This window comes from Pseudophryne corroboree, chromosome 2, assembly GCF_028390025.1.
Source record: "Pseudophryne corroboree isolate aPseCor3 chromosome 2, aPseCor3.hap2, whole genome shotgun sequence".
Lineage (NCBI taxonomy): Eukaryota > Metazoa > Chordata > Amphibia > Anura > Myobatrachidae > Pseudophryne > Pseudophryne corroboree.
The window spans coordinates 979,683,905-979,704,360 of NC_086445.1; the positions used below are offsets into that span (position 1 = coordinate 979,683,905).

Genomic DNA, 20,456 nt, shown 5'->3' on the forward strand with positions numbered 1-20,456 from the left:
TGAGAGGAGGGGGCCCATGTACATAGCCCCCTCCTTTGTAACAGGCAGTGGCAGTGACACTAACTCTGAGCACTAGGTGGTGCACAGGTCTCCATCAACATTGTACAGTGGCCATTTTCCTGGTGATTTTACTTACTTTGCATGTGTAAAACACTGGGAAAATGGCCACCACTCCATTTTCCTGGAGACATGCGCACCACCTAGTGCTCAGAGTCACTCAGGGCCGGACTGGCCATCTGGCACTTCTGGCAAATGCCAGAAGGGCCGATGGCCACGTGGGCCGGTCCAGCGCTCACTGAGACACGCTGCCGCTCAGTCCGGCGGCAGCATGTCTCAGCTGTCAGGGGAGGAGAGCGCGCCAGCGCCGCTATGTCTGGCGGCATATAGTGGACTTCAAACCAGCCGCCGGTTCGTGAGCCAATCAGAGCTCGCGGACTGGCAGCCAATCAGGAGCCGCCGCTGCCGGTCCGCGAGCCCTGATTGGCTCACGAACCGGCGGCTGGTTTGAAGTCTGCTACACGCCGCCAGACATAGCCGCGCTGGCGCGCTCTCAGCTCATGACACTGCAGCCCTCAGTCACATCCCAGCCGGAGGAGCCGCAGCAGCAGCAGTAAGCAGCTGCAGCACTGCTGTGGGGGCAATTGTTTACCTGGCACTGTGGGGGCATTTGTATACCTGGCACTGTGGGGGCAATTGGCTGGCACTGTGGGGGCATTTGTGGATCTGGCTCTGTGGGGGCATTTGTGGATCTGGCACTGTGGGGGCATTTGTGGATCTGGCACTGTGGGGGCATTTGTATACCTGGCACTGTGGGGCATTTGTATACCTGGCACTGTGGGGCATTTGTATACCTGGCACTGTGGGGGCATTTGTATACCTGGCACTGTGGGGGCAATTGTGGATCTGGCACTGCACTATTGGGGGCATATAATGTAAATTTCGGCTCATACCGGGTGCTATAATGTGAATTTCGGCTCATTCTGTGTCCTGTAATGTGAATTTCGTCTCACTCTTGTGCCATAATGTGAATTTCGGCTCACTCTGTGTACTATAATGTGAATTTTGGCTCATTCTGTGTGCCATAATGTGAATTTTGGCTCATACCGGGTGCTATAATGTGAATTTCACCTCATTCTATGTGCTGTAATGTGAATTTCGGCTCATACGGTGTGCCATAATGTGAATTTCGGCTCATACCGGGTGCTATAATGTAAATTTCGGCTCATAGCGGGAGCTATAATGTGAATTTTGGCTCATACTGTGTGGTATAATGTGAAAGAGGCACCAGTACTAGATAGTATAAGGGGTCCTACTATTGTGGTGCATAATGCGTATAAGGGGTGTATGGTGTGGTAAACTACACTGAAGGCCACGCCCCCTTTTGAGTGGCCACGCCCCCTTCACATTTCCATACCCCTACTTAAAAATTTCCACTTCAACCACTGGTTGTGTGTATTTTAATAGAGAATGATGTACGCTTGTATGTTGTTAGAAGAATATTAATTATATTTGTAAGAGCATAGACTAATAAGTGGGAGGAGTCAGGAATAGTAAGGGGAGGAGTCACAGAGGTGGGCCAGTGTGCTTCAAAAATGCCAGGGCCTATTTTTAGTCCCAGTCCGGCCCTGGAGTCACTGACACTGCCATGGACTCCGGAGAGGTAAGTATTAAAAAAACTGGGTGCAGGGTGCGCTGCATAGGCCCTTCTGGACCCAGGGGCCTGTGCGTACCGTAGATGCACCACCGGTCATGTGGAGATGCATGTATCAAACTCCTAAATAAGACAAGTGGAGTATAACTATCTTTTTCCAGAATGCACTAGATAAATGATAGCTACAAGCTGATTGGTTGGTATAGACCACAACTCCATTTGTCCTCGTTTGATGCATCTCCCCCCATATGAGCAGATGCGGGTAGGATGCGATAGACAGCTCACTGATAAAAGCTCACTACCAATCACGTACCATCCTCCAGCCCAGAATACCGCTCTTGCGGTGTTACATCTTGCCAGCTTCATTAAATAAATCATTGGCTGATAAAGTGAGGCTTCAACCTGTGCAATCTTGCGTATTTTTACCAATTGCAAAACGATAACTAGTAAAAAGTACAAATTAAATAGAAATTAAAATCCAGCCCACTGTATAAAGTATTCATAAATTCAGGAGTGTGCTACAATATACTATGGCTGCTGCTGGGAACTAGATATAGCACTGTGACAAGTGGAACCGCGTGTTTAAATATTTCTGGAGAAAAAGTGCAGTCATTCTAGATTGACATAAGAATGCAGATTGCCTGCAAAATTCCTGTTTTATAATCACCCATGATGTTGAAGCACGTCTATCGGCAATCTGCTGCTGGAATCAGCATGGCTGAAGTAAAATGATTAGACATGTATCGGTAGCAGCCTCATCACAGGTGACGGGATTAACATACGTGTATAAACAGCAGTGGCTCTTGCTTGCGCGTATTAATCCCTTCACTCAGCGCCATATGCCTATGTTATTTTCTTTTTTTAGTGCATTATCTGGAGAATTTCAGGAATACTGCAACTTGGCGATAAGGGGGCCTTTGATTTAATTACAAAAGACTTCAATATCTGAGTAATTTGTGAGACCAGTATCTTCCCCGCGCCTGCGACGGAGAAAATGTGATTTTACGCTGCTTGGTCAGGGACTAATTGTTCCTATAAAATTCTCTGTACACCATGTCAGCTCTACAGAATATAAACATTATTATTAAGTGCTTTAATGTTTTTCCAAGACATGTCATTTCCTCCACAAGTATTTATAAACCGCACTGAAATATTTTTCAAGAAGGGAAAAGAGAGATATTTCTCATTTATCCTTAGGTGTTGCAGTGTTTTGGGCTGGGGTAATTGGCATTTTAGGTCCTACAGATTGTAGGTGATATTTAAATGATGACTACAGGACCAAAGAACCGCAAGTTTAGAACTCTTCCTACCATCATAATAAATCCACCACAGATACCTCTGTTGTATGGATAACTCTATTAGCCCAAAGCAACAAGGGTGGGGGTGGATCTTGCCTCTCTTATGTGGTTTTTAATTATCTCAGCAGTGGGTTACTCGAGAACACCAGAGAGGGGCGATCATTAAGATCAGAAGTCTACACTAGTGCTTGGCTGACCAGATGAAGACCAATAGAAGATGAAAGTTGTGTTGCTTTAGAGAAGTGTTCCTCAAAGCACACTAACAGTCCTGGTTTTAAGGATATTAGTGAGTGAACACAGATGAGTAAATCAAAAGAACTGAGGTACTAATTAAGTAATCTGTGCTCAAGTATGGCTACTCTTAAAACCTGGACAGTTAATGTGCCTTGAGGACCGACATTGGGGAACACTGCTTTAGAGTAAGTGCAGCAGGACCTCTCACTGGAATGCTTACACAACTGGAGAAGAGGAAGCAGTAACTTTATTTTTGAAGACAGATACATATGTAGCCACGTTCATCCATCATGACTTGTGGGCCTGCGGCTATGGTGCATGCGTGCGTTCGCAAAGTGCACGCCATAGACTTTAATGGTGTGATCGCCGGCTGCGAGAGGTATCAAACCTTCTAAAGAGGACAAGTGGAGAAGTTGCCCATAGCAACCAGGTTCTAGCTATAAGTCGGCAAGTGCATTCTAGAAAATGACAGATTGGTTGCCACTGTAGGTGAGACTTCTCCACTTGTCCTCCTTAGAAGGTTTGATACATCTCCCCCTAAATGTCCTTATGAGCCAAAGGTTAAGACTGCTTTAGATCAGGAGTCATGACTGTTCATCTAATGGACCTTCAAGGCACCAGGACATGTGTCCTGTACAGCTTTAGTCCCTGGAAATCTTTCCATCAGAATGTTAATCTTCCCACATGTCTCCTCCTGTGTCTGGATGTTTGGAATCAGTAGCAATAGAATCCTATACCTGTGTTATTGTACTTGGTGTTACAGTATATAGATTGAATGTTATTATAGACTGAATATACCGGATGTCAAATGGGTCACATGAGAAGAGACTGTTGAGTGTCCATAGAAATGTTATATTGTATTCATAGAGTGGATGACAACTGATGACACTGGAGCAGGATGTGGGAAGCTACAAACAGGAGAGAAATTGTAACAGAAGAAGGGATGGAATAAGGAAAACTGCCGCTGGAAAGCCGAAAAAGACATTGGTAGGAAAAGAAAAAGATATGTCATGACTCTGTCCCAAGGGGATACATTCAATTTTCCGGTTGTCGGGATCCCGGCGTTCAGGACTATTCCACTCAGGAATAGATCCTGTGGCAAGCGCAGTGAGCCACCGAGCCAACAGCGTGGGGACCCTTTGCGATCTTCCCGCTTCCGCTGTCGGGGATACGGACAGCTGGCATCCCGCCTCCCAGTAAATCATACTGAATCCATCCAAACAAACCCAATGGAATTTGCCATTGCTCAGAACAGACACAGGGCCTAATTCAGATGGGAGCTACCCATCACTGTGCTGGTAGCAGCGGCTAAGTGTGACGTCACGCAGCCTCCTCAGCCCGCCACCCGCATGGTCTGGGCACGCCTGCGTTGCCCGGACTGCCCCCCTTAAACGGCGGCCGCCAACTGGCCCCCTCCCGCCCAGCAACTGCCTGTCAATCAGGCAGAGGCGATCACAGGGCTAAGACAGCCGTCGGCTGTCTGGCATGCGCCAGCGCACTGCGGCGCATGCGCAGTTCAGATCTGATCGGCTGCTGTGCGAAAACACACACCACCGATCAGGTCTGAATTAGGCTCATACTTGGGGGAATTCAATTATTTTAAAAGTTGGTTGGTTGGTTGTTTTTTCCTGTCTATTAGATAGGAAAAAACAGACGCCCAACTGACTTTTCAAACAATTGAATACCCCCCACTGAGCGCTGAAACTGAAAATTGTGGTGCCACCTGTTGCAAAAGAATGATCCTGTACAGAAGTGCTGGGGGCATTTCTGGAAACAATAGAGGTCTATGTGCCACACACTAACACCGATTTGGCGACAGTGGGGTTTTACAATACGGGGCTGATGCAGAGTTGAGTGCATGTCAGATTTGTGGATATATGTTGCACTACTCATGCTCTGGAGCCGATTATGGGGGTCATTCTGACCCGATCGCATGCTGCAGTTGTTCGCTGTGGTGCGATCGGGTCTGAACTGCGCACAGGAAATGCCGGGCAGCATGGGAACTTAAGAAGAATGCGATCACCGTGGCGATCGCAAGGTGAATGACAGCAGTCAGTTAGGGGACGCCAGAGATCGCTAATTCCAGTTCCAAATCTGATTTTTTTTATTATTATTTTTTTTAAGTGATTCCTCCCATATTCTTTGTAGGCTATTTTCCAATTGTGTTAATTGCTAAAGCTAATACTTAATAATACATGTACCAGTGTAATCCTACTGGTGTTCATTAATGACATGTCATTTTCAAAGGAATTTGAACATATTATAGTATTAATAATTCTATCTCTCCTCCTCTATGTTCAGTGTCCGTAAATACAAAAGATCTGAGGGTGTTGGATGGAATAGGATGGGGGATTTGCACAAAGCATGCTTTATATAATGAAACTGATTGAAGCCAAGGGCAACAGAAGTATATATATATTCATCTTTACAACCAGCGAGATAAGAGGAACATATACTGAGGATACTCTTCATGTGATAGATAATGACAATATATTGGCCACACGCTGATGTTGATTTTGTAGACTTTGTTCTCTATTAGTTTCTTTTAATTTATATTCTGTTTTTAATTTACACTGACACGTATATTACATAATACACGTATTTATGATCTGAGATGGATCGTACAGTCAGAGCAACCTCAGAAAATGTCAGGATAACTCATGTTGGATGAACGGATAAATAAACATGGCAACTGATACCGGAGGCTCTACTTATGTCTCATCTGGAGAATGGAAAAAAGGCGCATGGTCAGTACACTAGATCATCTGTGCGTAGATAACGAGCCCAGGTGCAGACCACTAATTGCCTGAAATGTGCTTTTCTCTACTCTCACTGCATATTTTGGGTAAAATAACACTTCTGAGCATAGGGGGTCATTCCGATTTGTTCGCTAACTGCTTTCGGTCGTAGTGCAGCGATTAGGTGAAAAAGCTGCATTTCTACGCATGCGCATGGTGCGCACGCGCGACGTACTTTCACACAAAACTATGCAGTTTCACACAAGGTCTAGCGACGCTTTTCAGTCGCACTGCTGATCGGTGAGTGATTGACAGGAAAGGGGCGTTTCTGGGTGGCATCTGACCGTTTTCCGGGAGTGTGCTGAAAAACGCGGGCATGTCAGGTAAAAACGCCTGGGGAAACGGTGGAGTGGCTGGCCAAACGCAGGGCGTGTTTGTGACGTCAAAACAGGAACGAAACAGTCTGAAGTGATCGCTAGCTAGGAGTAAGTCTCGAGCTACTCTGAAACTGCACAATCTTTTTTTGTAGCAGTTCTGCTAACCTTTTGTTCGCACTTCTGCTAAGCTAAGATACACTCCCAGAGGGCGGCGGCCTAGCGTTTGCACTGCTGCTAAAAGCAGCTAGCGAGTGATCAACTCGGAATGAGGGCCATAGTGCGCTTAGGATGGTACATGCTGATGTGAGTGTGCCCTTATTATGACCCAGCACTGAGCTTCCCAACAAATAAAGGGGGAGCTGTATCAGAACTTGGAGAGAGATAAAGCACCAACCAATCAACTCCTGTCATTTTTCAAACACAGCCTGTAACATGGCAGTTAGGAGCTGATTGGCTGGTACTTTATCTCTCTCTGATGTTTGATACAAAGGTTTAACAAGTAATCCACAGGCGATAACTGATTTGGCCCTGTCCAGCATATAATCACACTTAGTAATAATGAGCATCTCATTAGACGTCAAGAGTTAAGGGCCCTACATATTGAGCGATTCGCCGCCGAGCTGCCCAACGGCGGATACGACCGATGGGTGACCTGGCGGCGGGGGGCAGAGACGGGGGGAGTGAAGTTTCTTCAATCCCCCCGTCACCCGGCTCCATAGAAGTGCAGGCAAATAGGGACGAGATCGTCCATATTGGCCTGCATGCACAGGCGACGGGGCACCAGCGATGAATGAGCGCGGGGCCGCGCATCGTTCATCACTGGTGCCTCCACACTCAAAGATATGAACGGTATCTCGTTCATTAATGAACGAGATCGTTCATATCTATGAGTATTATCGCTCAGTGTGTAGGGCCTATTACTCCACTCTACAACTTTAAAATGTAAATTTTTTAGTGGAATTTACTGTAAACTAAGATAATAAACAGTGAGCTGTGTATCTGACACTCTACTATACCTGCAGGACCCCAGACAAATCAGTGAGCAAGCATAGCTCTACTTTGTTTCAGATAGGTGCAGTATTATCAGAGCTCCTCCCCAGGGGAGGGGCTGTTACCGTGCCGCTGCCTGACCAGCAGTCAGTGTAAATAGCAGACCAGAGACAGACCTATGAGCAATTGAAGGAACGGATTGGAACACCTCAGATGATGAATCTGAGATTTCTGAGCCTGTTTATCAAACTTATGGACCCTAAAACTCATTGTGAATCAACAGGAGATATCTTAGATGATGCCATAATTGTGCTTTTTATCAATCTAAGGTTTTTGAAGTTTATCTTGAATAGCTAATGCAATCCATATGCTTGATTTTATGGCCGTCACTAAAATCAGTGGGCACTTGCACCACACCTACACATGGTGCAAAACTTGTATCTAATAACAGTCGTATGTATGCGCAATTTTGCATAACCGCAATACAACTGACACACCATCACTGGCCTAAGTGAGAATGCCCCGTTACAGCCCACTCAGCGGGTAATTCAGACCTGATCGCAGCAGAAAATTTGTTAGCAGTCGGGCAAAACCATGTGCACTGCAGGGGGGGGGGGGGGGGGGGGGGCAGATATAACATGTGCAGAGAATCTAAATTGCAGTGTAGAAATAGAGCAGCCAGTATTTAACCTGCACATAAACAATAGAACCCACCCAAATCTAACTCTCTCTGCACATGTTATATCTGCCCCCGCTGCAGTGCACATGGGGGGTCATTCCGAGTTGTTCGCTCGCAAACTGCTTTTAGCAGCTTTGCACACGCTAAGCCGCCGCCTACTGGGAGTGAATCTTAGCTTATCAAAATTGCGAACGAAAGATTCGCAATATTGCGAAAAGACTTCTCTGTGCAGTTTCTGAGTAGCTCGAGACTTACTCTGCCACTGCGATCAGTTCAGTGCTTGTCGTTCATGGTTTGACGTCGCAAACACACCCAGCGTTCGCCCAGACACTCCTCCGTTTCTCCAGCCACTCCCGCGTTTTTCCCAGAAACGGTAGCGTTTTTTCACACACACCCATAAAACGGCCAGTTTCCGCCCAGAAACACCCACTTTCTGTCAATCACATTACGAACACCAGAACGAAGAAAAAACCTCGTAATGCCATGAGTAAAATTCCTAACTGCATAGCAAATTTACTTGGCGCAGTCGCACTGCGGACATTGCGCATGCGCATTAGCGACTAATCGCTCCGTTGCGAGAAAAAAATAACGAGCGAACAACTCGGAATGACCCCCCTGGTTTTGCCCAACTGCTAACAAATTTGCTGCTACGATCAGGTCTGAATTACCCCCTCAGTCACAAGAGGAAGTGTTAGTTCAATTAATCCAACACTGTATTGCCCGTATACTTAGCGCCAGAGAATGCGCAGTGGGAAAACATTTGAAGACCCATTGCACACAGGTGTACAGTCAACTCTGTACCGTACCCTCTGTGTACCAGTGATGTCAATGGCTGCTTACAGAAGAATAAACTGCACTCTCATAAGGATCGACCCAAAATAACAGTGGTCAGAGAGGGTCTGTAAGTGTTTGGTGCGCCGTAATTGTACAACATAGTCATTCCGGTTTCCTGCCTTAAAATAGATGGGAGCTCTATATTAGTGCAGCCAATAAGACAATCAGGAGTTCACACTCCGACCAATCAACCTGAAGACTCAGCTCCAAACTACTGCAAAACTGTAATTGAAATTGATTTCCAGAACAATGTCTAACACGTCTATGTATCATGGGTCCCAGCAACTGCACAATAATGTTACTGGGATTGATTTCTTCGGGTGTGATATTGTTATTGCTTGCATCAGAAATCTTTTCTACAACTACAGAACAGCAAAACAGATACGTTTCCTGCAAATGCCTCACTAGAAAACAATCACCGTTGGACAGAGACTTTTCGGTGCCCTGTGCCAGAGAGAGCATTGGCGCCCCCTCTCCCCCCATTTTTTTCAATAGGGACATAAATTGCATGCCTCATTGGGAAAAGGGCATGCCAAGACTGATCCCAGAGAAAGCCCATGCAATGATGCCCCTTTATATATATATATATATATATAGATATATATATAGATATATATAGATATATATAGATATATATAGATATAGATATATAGATATACAGATATAGATATATATAGCTTGAATTCCCCCCAAGTGCTAAACTGTTTTTATATTAGCACGACGGTCTTGTCTTTCCTATCAGCTGTTGTATAAAATGTTTACAAAAATAATTTCTGATGTGGTAGAGTAGAGCAGAGATGGTCAACAGGTGTCTATTGGTTTCACAAGTGTCTATGTCGCACTTTACTGTATGTTAGCAAAGAAGATTCAGGACTAAAGATAGCATATTACTCTAGTTGAGAGAGTGGATTCAACCACCTCCAAGGACACACATTGTCCCACAAGTTGGGCATCACTAGATCAGAGTGACCAAGGGGGTTAACGTATCATACCTTCTAAAGAGTGGCGAAGTGGACCAGGAAAAAAGCAATCGATCAGGTTCTATTGATTTTATAGAATGTACCTGATGTATGCTCTCTAAAAGCTGATTGGTTGCTGAAGTCAACTTCTCCAGTCTTTAGAAGGTTTAAAATATCCCCCCCCCCCCCCCAAGTTACATTACCGAAAGGACAAAAATAAGTATTACATAATAAGCTGTGAGTCGGATGAACATGTTAAAGTCCATACATATAGGGTGGTCTATTACTGGGCTGGGAACACAGTTTGAAGCAAATGTGGGCCCTTGACCTTAATAAGCTTCATATGTATGTAGCCCACAGGTACCACCTGAGACTGCACCCTGGTAGCAAGTTTTGGTGAGCAGAAAGATTAAGGTAATTTATTTGAAACATGCACATTTGTTGAAGCAAAAGTCTACTTTGTCTACCTGTGTTATATTGTCTTGCTGGCAGACCTAATAATGCTTATTATTTCAAAATTGTTATATTAGAGACGGTGCACTAACTTAATTTTCTTGGTTTACGGTAATTTGCATAAACCAGTGTTTCCCAATCCCAGTCCAAGAGAACTTCAAACAGATTTGCTTGTTTGAGTAGGGGAATATTATTATTATTATTATTATTAATTTTAACCTAGCCAAATATATAGTATGTAACTCACCTGCCCATGATTATAGACAACCTTAAAACATGACCTGTTTGGGGTTCTCAAAGAAAGGACCACCCGTACACTGTCTGTTTGAGTGGCTACTCCATCTTGTCAGCGTGGTTACACCTCCCTTGCATTCACAGGCCTCCAGGGAGGCTTGAGCCTGGTACTCTGTTTATGGACTGAAGTAGAATCACACTGGTATAATGGATAATATGGGACTGTACACTACCGTTGACATCGTGCAAATGTGTAGGGTACCTGGCAACTGCTGAAAATGAAGGTAGACATGCTGTTGGGTAAATTAATTATTGAGAAAGCAACTCATCAAATCATTACGAGCTACTACATCAATATGTATATGATATAATGGATCAGTCGTGTAATTTTTTTTTTTTTTTTTCAGTAAACTGCTAGACAGCACTCCCATAACTATTGGCTTAGTCCATGAGATCTCAGCTACCAAGGTGAGTAAGTGAAAGGCACATTAAATATATTGGTGTATATACACCATCTTGCCACTTTTACTTGACACTGCTTTCTATTTTTGGGGATTTTTAACAAAATTTTCACACGGACGTTCATTTCTGCCATGCTGAATTGTGTATTTCTGTAGCCCTTGGGTTTTACACAATTCAGCTTTGCTTTGAACATTGTATTCAATTTGCTTCATAGTGCATTTTTGCATTATATTTAAGGAAAATGGAGATAAACAACTGGATGATAAACAAGTTTTGGTGGAGAACAAGAAATGAAGTATGAAAGGAAAATTAGATGTTACCCTTGATCTGTTACTGAATGCATTTCATTTTATTTCAATGTTGCATTTTTTAGCCATATTTTTATATCTTTAGGCAAAGCTGTTTATTTTTATGCCCTTGGATGTGACACAGAGAGCACAGCAGAGACATGTCATAACCAAAGGCAGTGAAAGTGGCTAACTCTGTTCAGGGCTACAAACAAAGTAATATACGCTACAGAGGGAACACAAAGTCATCAATCTAATACAAGGTGCAGTAGGCGTATACTAATTATTAAATGGAAATAATCAGAAGATGGGCGGACCAGATAATACATTGTAATTACACAATAAATGTACGCATCGGCTGTGTGAAATATACAAATGTCGCAGACACCGGGACTTGTATTGAGACACTCACTGGTGATGTCTCTGAACCGCCGCTTGTGTACAAAGATGCAACCATCGGACACACATTGGAGAAACATTAACTTCTGGACAACACTATGGTCTCGCAGTATGGCTGCTGGCAGTAAGATGACAGAGCCATTGTCACTGCGTCGCAGTCGCAAGCTGTGATACGCCCCCGCAAGCTGTGACAACCCCCCCCCCCCCGCAATACGCCTGTGTTTAAGTTACCACTCCACTGTTACCTCCCACAAATGGCCCCTGACTGTCAATCACTTTGCAAAGCAATTCCTGGTGCGAATGCGGTCGCAAAACCATCTCAGTACATGCGTAGTGGCAAATAATTGCTGAACTGCACACACCTCTGAACCAGGCAAAAATTGACATAAATAGTAAATAGTCATATTCAGATACTGATTTTAAGAAGGTAGAGACAAGAAAAGTCACATTCACAGTAGTCTTCATGAATTAAGGGCCAAAGTTTCTGAACTGAAAAGAACTTTATAGGCTGGAAAACGGATTAGTTATGCTTTTTCATACATGATTCATACAGATCTTAGCTTTAACTACTGTCTTCCTGCTACTCATTATATAATAATATGGTACGCATAAAACACTTTGGGGAGAATGTAATAGCCTGCAAAAAACAGAGAGTGTAAGACTTTGTGCGAGTTCTCACATTTTTTAAAGTGGCAATCTTTTACATGGCATAACCAGGTTGGTTTTGCCATGTAAATGAGTGCCGCTTTAAAAAAAAAAAAAAAAGACAGAACTCGCACTATTACATTTCCCCTCTTATATGGTAACAGATGCACTAGAATTACAGTAGATTAATGGTCTTGTGGACAATGATACAGGAGGATGTACAAAGTCACTCCAGGTAATGTTTATGTCACATGTAAAAGTTCTATTCGCGCCAAGGCGCTGCATTTTCATGTGTTCTGCTAATGCATACCTTCACAGTTACCGACTGCTTGCGAGATGTATTTCTCTGACAGATGAAATGCAAATATTATTGCTCTAGCACATAGACATGAAGTTCAAAGTACTGTAGCCTTAGCTGGTAAACAGGAATGGAAAATGTACCTCACGTATTCGCTCCATGGCGCGTAAACATGCCATTAGAAAACGACATCTGGATGTTTGAATTCAGCAAGGCTCAAATCAGAGCCCATCCAAACACCCCGAGATGGTAGTTTGGCGTCTAGTTGCCTAGCAACCAACTTTATACACGCAAAACACATTTGCAAAAGTTGGACAGCTGTGCACTTTCCTGTTTTTTATTGAAATAAAAAAAAAATCTGCTGAGATCATTTTTTGAAAGAATATGTGATCTCAGCCTCCATGTGGATTTCTTTTTTTCTTTTTTTGCCATTCAATGTTACATATTTGTATATATTGTGCATTTGGAAAAAAGAAAAAGAAAAGGTCATCTAAGGCAAGCTAGCATAAAGTTCACTCTCCCAAAAAAAGAAAAAGAGGCTCCAACATTACAATGCTGCAGACATCATTGCTTCAAATTCCGAACATCTTGCTTCATCGCCACGACCTTTCACTTGTTTAGGAAGTTGACTTCTCTTGGGGTTACGGAAATTTGGACAAAAACACTTCAACATCTGTTTCGAGTTAGTTTAATACATTTATTGGACCCATCCATTGTATATATAGATAATCAAAACAAATACAGCAATGTATATTTTACGGGCTAAATTTAAATGGTTTGTTTGTTTGAAGCAATTGCATTTTCGCAGGCTTTAATCTGCAGGAAGCCACTTGCCAAGGAAGGAATAGGGGCGATGTCCAAAAGGGTCAAGCATCAACATGCTCCTAAAATATGATCTTGCAGACGTAAAACGGATGAAAACACCAGAGGAATAGGACATTTGCAGTCTCACGGTGGCTTATAAATAGCACAATGATTTAGATTGGGTCGTAAAATGTCACCTTAATGGGATGGATCGGCTTGTACACATTGCAAAAAGAATATACAAGTGGAAAGGAGGGAGAAGCACCTACTAAGAAGAGCCGTTATGCCATGCCATCTGGATGAGTGGTTTCCACAAGGCATTCCAGAGACATTTTTTCCAAACCTCTGATGTGGAAATGAATTTATAAACTTTGAGGCTGGCATCTGACATGAAAAGAAGAGACGGGGTGAGTATGATCCATTGGAAAGTCACAGTGTTGTCACAGGGCAAGACTCTGCCCATTGGATGGATTTGCAAGGGACCAGCTGACCTTGGGATTAAGGGGGAGGTTTATCAAAACTTGGAGAGAGATAAAACACCAACCAATCAACTCCTGTCATTTTTCAAACACCGCCTTTAAAGTGACCGTTGGGAGCTGATTGGTTGGTACTTTATCTCTCTCCACTTTATCTCTCTCTGAGTTTTGATAAAGCTCCCCTTAAATTTGGGCTACTGGTTGAGGTCACTTCCTATTCTAGCAATTTGTGTACAAAGACCAGTCCTGCAGAACTTTATAAGCAGTCACACTTATTCCCTAAAAACAACTTGATAAAATACTGGTTCCATCTAATGAGGTGCTGCAGTGGCTGAGGCTTGAGAGATACAAGTCATGTTGGATACCTACATAAGAGTCTAAATATTCTATGTACTAAGCTCTAGAGAGAGAGAAAAAGTGGACGGAGATAAAGTACCAGCCAATCAGCACCTAACGGCCATGTTACAGGCTGTGTTTGTAAAAATTAAAGATAGGAACCGGTTGGTTGGTGCTTAATCTCCATCCACTTTATCTCTCTCCAAGACTTAGGGGTCTATTTACTAAGCCTTGGACAGAGATAAAGTGGATGGAGATAAAGTACAAGCCACTCACCTCCTAACTGTCATTTTTCAAACGCAGCCCGAAATATGGCAGTTAGGCGCTGATTGCCTGGACACTTTATCTCCATCCACTTTATCTCCTTTCAAGGCTTAGTAAATAGACCTCTAAGTACAATAGCGGCTCTCGCCATGGGCAAGCTGGACTTTTGGCCGGGGCGCCGCTGTCCCGAGGGCGCCGCCGCCGTGGCAAGAGCCGCTACTAACTGGGGTGGCGGCGGCAGTGGTTAGGAAAAGGTCCTCTCCGTGAAGGGAAACTAGATGTGCAGTGAGGTAGCGTCTAGTTTTCCTTCACGGAGAGGACCTTTTCCTGCTACTGGTGCCTGCCGTGCAGTGCGCCAGACTTCATTGCGCACCGCACGGCAGTTTAGAACAGCTATAGACGATAGAGGTCATAATTTACCTCTAGTGTCTGTGCGCTCCTATGGGAGAGACGTCATGACGTCTCTCCCATAGATCCGAGGAGCGGCGCCGACGGTCGGAGACGGAGGGCAGCAGCGGTCGGGAAAGAGGAACGGGGCGCTTGAGTATTCTTTCTTTTTTTTACTAGAGGCACAGCTACTGGTGGGCACAACTACTGGGGGCAAAACTACTGGGTGCAAAACTACTGGGTGCAAAACTACTGGGGGCAAAACGAATGGGGCCAAAACGAATGGGGGCAAAACTAATGGGGGCACAGTACTAGGGGCAAAACTACTGGGGGCACAGCTGCAGGGGGCACAACAGCTACTGGGGGCACAACAGCTACTGGGGGCACAACTCTACAGGGGGCAAAACTACAGGGAGCAAAACTGTGATCACGCCCCTTCCCTATGAAGCCACGCCCCTATTTTTGCTGCAGAAACTTTTGCCCTGGGCACCACAAGGTCTAGAACCGGCCCTGTCTAAGTACATAGACCCGTAATCCTATGCAATGGAAACCATTGGTTAGCTCTCCAATTGCAAAAACAGCCCAATTGCCAGGTGTACTATATACTGTGGGTTCCGGTATGAATGGTGACCATGTTTTGGTCGACAGTCATTAGGTCGACCACTATTGATCGACATTGACATGGTCGACATGGACACATGGTCGACGCATGAAAATGGTTGACAAATGAAAAGGTCGACATGAGTTTTTTTACTTTTTTTTGGTGTCGTTTTTTGCGTAAAGTGACTGGGAACCCCAATTAGTGCACCGCGTCCCATCGCATGGCTCACTTCACTCGCCATGCTTTGGGCATGGTGCCTTCGCTCCGCTACCGCTTCGCTCAGCACAGATTACCGTTCCAATCGTAGTCCACGTGGATCGTAAAGTATGGAAAAGTTCCCCAAAAGAAAAAAAAGTTAAAAAACTCATGTCGACTTTTTCATGTGTCGACCGTTCATGTGTCGACATTTGCATGTGTCGACCATGTGTACATGTCGACCATGTCAATGTCGACCAATAGTGGTCGACCTAATGACTGTCGACCATAACATGGTCGACCATCTGAACGGATACCATACTACGCCGTCGCAGGATCGCCATGGGGCCTATTGTAAACCATGGTGCTGTTATCTTGTAGCATTCCCCGCCTCCCATGGATTTCCTACAGGTGCTCTGGCCTCTACAATATGGTCAGGACCACACGGTATATTTGGTAAAGTGAATGAGGAATGCTGTTCCCCTTTCACACTAGAGTGATTCCTGGCTGTGCATATAACCATGGTACAGAATGCAGCAGTTTCCAGGTAAGGAAATCGCAGTGTTCCAAACCTTCCATGTGACCTGACCTAGGCCTAAAGCTATATAGAGAGGTTAATTAGTGTATGATGGAATGGGCCCACTTGTGTGTTTTTGTGTCTCTGATAAGAAGATTGCAAGCTCCACTGGGACAGGGATCGATAAAACCTACATGAATATAATAAGTCCTCTGGAGTCACAGTGCTGCAAAATCTGCTACTGCAATATGTATGAAAATAGATCATATTACACCTTCAGCTGGTCCAAGAGGAGCTCAGGAGTTAAATATGAATCACGATAAAGGCTGAGTCTTTGGCACTTGAATTTGCTTGGTAGAAAATGTGTAAAGCTTACCATTTGCATCAAGTGAAAGAAATCATGTTTCCATTCCAGATTATGATAAGACTTTCTTCTCTGATCTGTAATGCCTCTGCGGGTAAAATTCTTCTTCATGTCTTACCCACGAACCACGGGAGCAACATTATCCACACCTTTCCTCAAGGCTTTGGGCGCCCTCTCAAATATAAAGCAGCCGTCCAAAATACAAGACAGCCAGCTGTAGCAATTCTCCAGGGCCTTGTTTAAACTTTCAGCTGCAAAACTGACATCTGCAATCTCCTCCACCCAACCTGTGCAGCTTCGTTATAAAATGCTCAGTGTGACCCCAGGCAAAATGTGCCTTTGCCAAAAATAAGCAGAAAACTGGATTTTTTTTTAAACAGTGCTACCTAATGACTGTGCTGTGTGTGTGTGTGTGTGTGTGTGTGTGTGTGTGTGTGTGTGTGTGTGTATATATATATATATATGTATGTGTGTGTGTATATATATACATACATACATACACACACACACACACACACACACACACACACACACACACACATTTTTCTAATGAAACCAGGTTAAGAAAATACATTATTTTGAACCAAATATTGCATTAGCCAGGCTAACTTTTTTTTTTTTTCCATTTTCAGGTATAAGTCAGTGATGTCATTGTCGAGGCATCCCTGTTTCCAGGTTCTGGATGAAAACACGCTAGGCACATCAACTTACGTCATTAAACTTTTTTTTTTTAAATCAATATACAGTATGACAAGTGTGTTTTTTTTTCTTTCCCAAAAAAGTAAGATCCATTAGTAAGAGCTGTAAGACTCCTGAATCTGCTGCGCCAGCCTAGACTATTTTGAATTGAATAACTCATGAGAGAATAACAAACTGCAAGCTGACACTTATGTCTTTGAGGGCTAGATGGATAATGAAGATAAGGTTGCAGAAATCCTCACATGCTCAGGGAAGACGAAAGCAGCAGCCGCAGGCGCTCAATGTGGAAGGAATGTGCTTGTTTATTCCAATTCCTCATGGTGTCAGTGAATATCTCAGCAGTATTTTAAGCAGGGTGTACCTCTCTGATTGTATTTTCAGGAGGTAATGAATGACTGTATATAGGAAAACTCAGATATGTTATTAGGCGTACACTGTGTTTATTCAGAAAGGGAACTGAGAACTTGAAAGCACCTGCTAAGTGAAAGGCTGGAAGATGTATGGGCATAGGAGTCTGCACTGTGGCACCGCTGGACACCCAATTAGCTCAGTCATTAGCTCACACATAAACACACACTACCCCCCACTGTCATTGGCCTTGGAGAATACTTTCCAACAATTTGCACAACTCAGCTGGGATTTAATAGAGTCATCTCAAATGCACTGTTAGTCTGCCTTGTGCCTCTGTCATCCAACATAGGATATACAGGCTAGACAACCTGTGGCTCTGCCGCTGCTGTTGAACCAGAAGTCTCAGCATGCTCTGCTAAAAGACTGCTGGGCTATTCCTAAGTAACAGCATAGAATACCACTGAGCAGAAAGGGGGCTAGCTGTGGCTAGCCAAATGCTGCAGAACTACAAGTGCCAAAAAGCCATGCCTATGATTTTAAAGGAGTGCTGGGACTTGTAGTTACACAACTGGCGAAAGCAAGTTTAGGAGATAACTTTACTTATCATTTATACAGGACAAACAGATATCCTGGGTAGTATATATGTACATACATTATATATACAGAATATATATACACAGTATATATGTATATATATATATATACACACACACACACACACACACACACACACACACACACACACACACACACACACACACACTCTGCATATTCATGAATTAAAAAAACCACAGACATATTATACCACCCCCTGTTCATTGGCACTTTGCCTTACCTCTCTGGTGAAGAGGATTGCCGCATCGTAGTGCTGATCGTGTTCGTCATCCAGCTGATTGTGCTGATGTTGCCACTTGCAGAAGTTCTTGAGTGAAGTGGCCGCGTTCTTGCTCACCTCCGGCCCTTTCTCCTTGTCCGTCACCATCACCACCTTCACCACTGCCAAGCGGATGTGGTTCTCAATGCTTGGATGACTGTACAGCCGGGAAGCGATGGAAGCCAAGGTCAACAGATAGTGGTGGAGGTCCTTCCCATACTTCTTGGACATGGACTCATCGGCCACCAGGAGCAGCTCCACATGCCTGGACTTTGAGATGGACCTCCTCTGGCGCCTCTTTAATGTAGTCCCCTGGGATAAAGTCTCCTTGAGTTGGGGGTCAGTAGATTGGGTCTGGTTGGGTCTCTGCTGGTCCCAGTGGTGACCCCTGTGGTGCCTCCTGAGACCATGGCCATGCTTGTGGACGTGGTTGGCAGAGCCACGCGTCTCGCAGCTGGCTCTGCTCTGCACAGTCTCAAAGCTGAAGCGATCCTTGATGAACACATGGAGAACCCTCTCTGACCCGTCTCTGTACACCTGCCCAAGCCCTGCCTTGCCCTTAATGAGAGGCTTAATGGTATAGTGAGCATGCTTGACTGCAAAATAGCCATCCAGACCCCCGCACAGGTTGAACACCGCCAGGGACTGTGGGCTAGAGTCCACCGTCCCCCTGTAGAAGCAGTGCTTGTGAAAACGATGCTGAGGATGCACACGTCCCAGGTACTTGGTGCTGAAGTGGGGGGAGAGCAGGAGGTCGTCCCTCTCCAAGTCCAAAATAAACTTCTTGCCGTCTGCATAGAGGATGTAGCCCACTTTCCCTCCTCCAGCATAGATCTGGTCAATGTTCTGCACTATCCCACTCCTCCTCTGGTGCTGGGATGAAGGGTGATGCTTAGAAGGAGCAGGTGGCTCTCCTAGCTTGGAGTCTGCAGTCTTGTTAGACACAGCAGCGGCAGCAGCAAAGTGCAACTCGCCAACCAGTAGCACCAGCAGGACCAGCACCATTGTTCCCCTGGAAACTGGAAACAGAGAGAAGAAGAGAGAGGAAAATAACACAGAACTAGTCTGGGATGAATCAGCCGGGAACAAACTGTCAACAGAAGCGCAGAGACCGGTGTAAACTTTTCTTTGAAACAGCAGCTTGCAGGAGGTGGCTCATTCCATGCAGGGATCCACTCAGCAGCATACAATCAGGGCTGGACGCAAAAGCCCTGTGATCACACAGCTGTTATCCTATGTATTGCAGGATGCGTTAACTCCTTGCGCTCAGAGACTGGCTGCAGTGCCCCCTTTCCTTTGGCTGGGGATGGAGCAGAAGAGGATGCGCCGGAGCGCAGTAGTCATTCACCGGCTGCGTCAGGGCGCAGGAGTCATTCACCGGCTGCGTTAGAATCCCCAGCCTGGTGTGGACGCGAACGCGCAGAGAGGAAGAGAAGAGAGATGTGAGGATGAGGAGGTGGAACAATGAATTTATACTGGAATGCTTTTTAAATGCGAGTCGTCACTGCAGGCTGCCTCTTTACAGGGAGAGCTCTGAGAGCACCACTCCCCTTCAATAATCACAGGCAGGGAAAGTGTTACTGTGTGTGTGTGTGTGTGTGTGTGTGTGTGTGTGTGTGTGTGTGTGTGTGTGTGTGTGTGTGTGTGTGTGTGAGGAATAGAAAAAATCAGCTTGCATTTCATTCTTCTGTTGTCAGATCTGCTCTGCTATTTCACAACTGTCCTAATAGCTGACTTCACATCCTACAAACGTTTTATAGGTTTTATAATGTCTTGTCCTGGAAACAGGGATAATGCTGAGTGATGTCTACATGAACTTTAAAATAAATATAAATAAAGATTAAATAAAGAAATAGATCAAGAATAAATAAATATAAATAAATAAATAAATAAATAAAGATAGATAGACAGACAGTCATAAAATGTCATTTTGGGTTTGTGTAAATGATGCAATTGCAATAACAATGTGGCTATGCCTAATTCTGCCAGGGACAGACGGATTTCACATAGCGCCAGTAAGTTTTGTGAAATGTATCAGGAATTTCCCATT

At 44.5% G+C, this 20,456-nt stretch overlaps 1 protein-coding gene across 1 annotated transcript in view; it reads right to left on the minus strand.

Moving 5' to 3' along the window:
* ADAMTS5 (ADAM metallopeptidase with thrombospondin type 1 motif 5) overlaps window positions 1-19,979 on the minus strand; it is a 145,851-nt gene extending 125,872 nt beyond the window's left edge. Inside the window, exon 1 of the mRNA XM_063956389.1 lies at window positions 18,368-19,979. Coding sequence (XP_063812459.1) covers window positions 18,368-19,411 — 1,044 coding nt within the window. The 5' untranslated portion in view covers window positions 19,412-19,979. The remainder of the gene's footprint in view (window positions 1-18,367) is intronic.
* Between the last annotated feature and the right edge of the window lie 477 nt (window positions 19,980-20,456).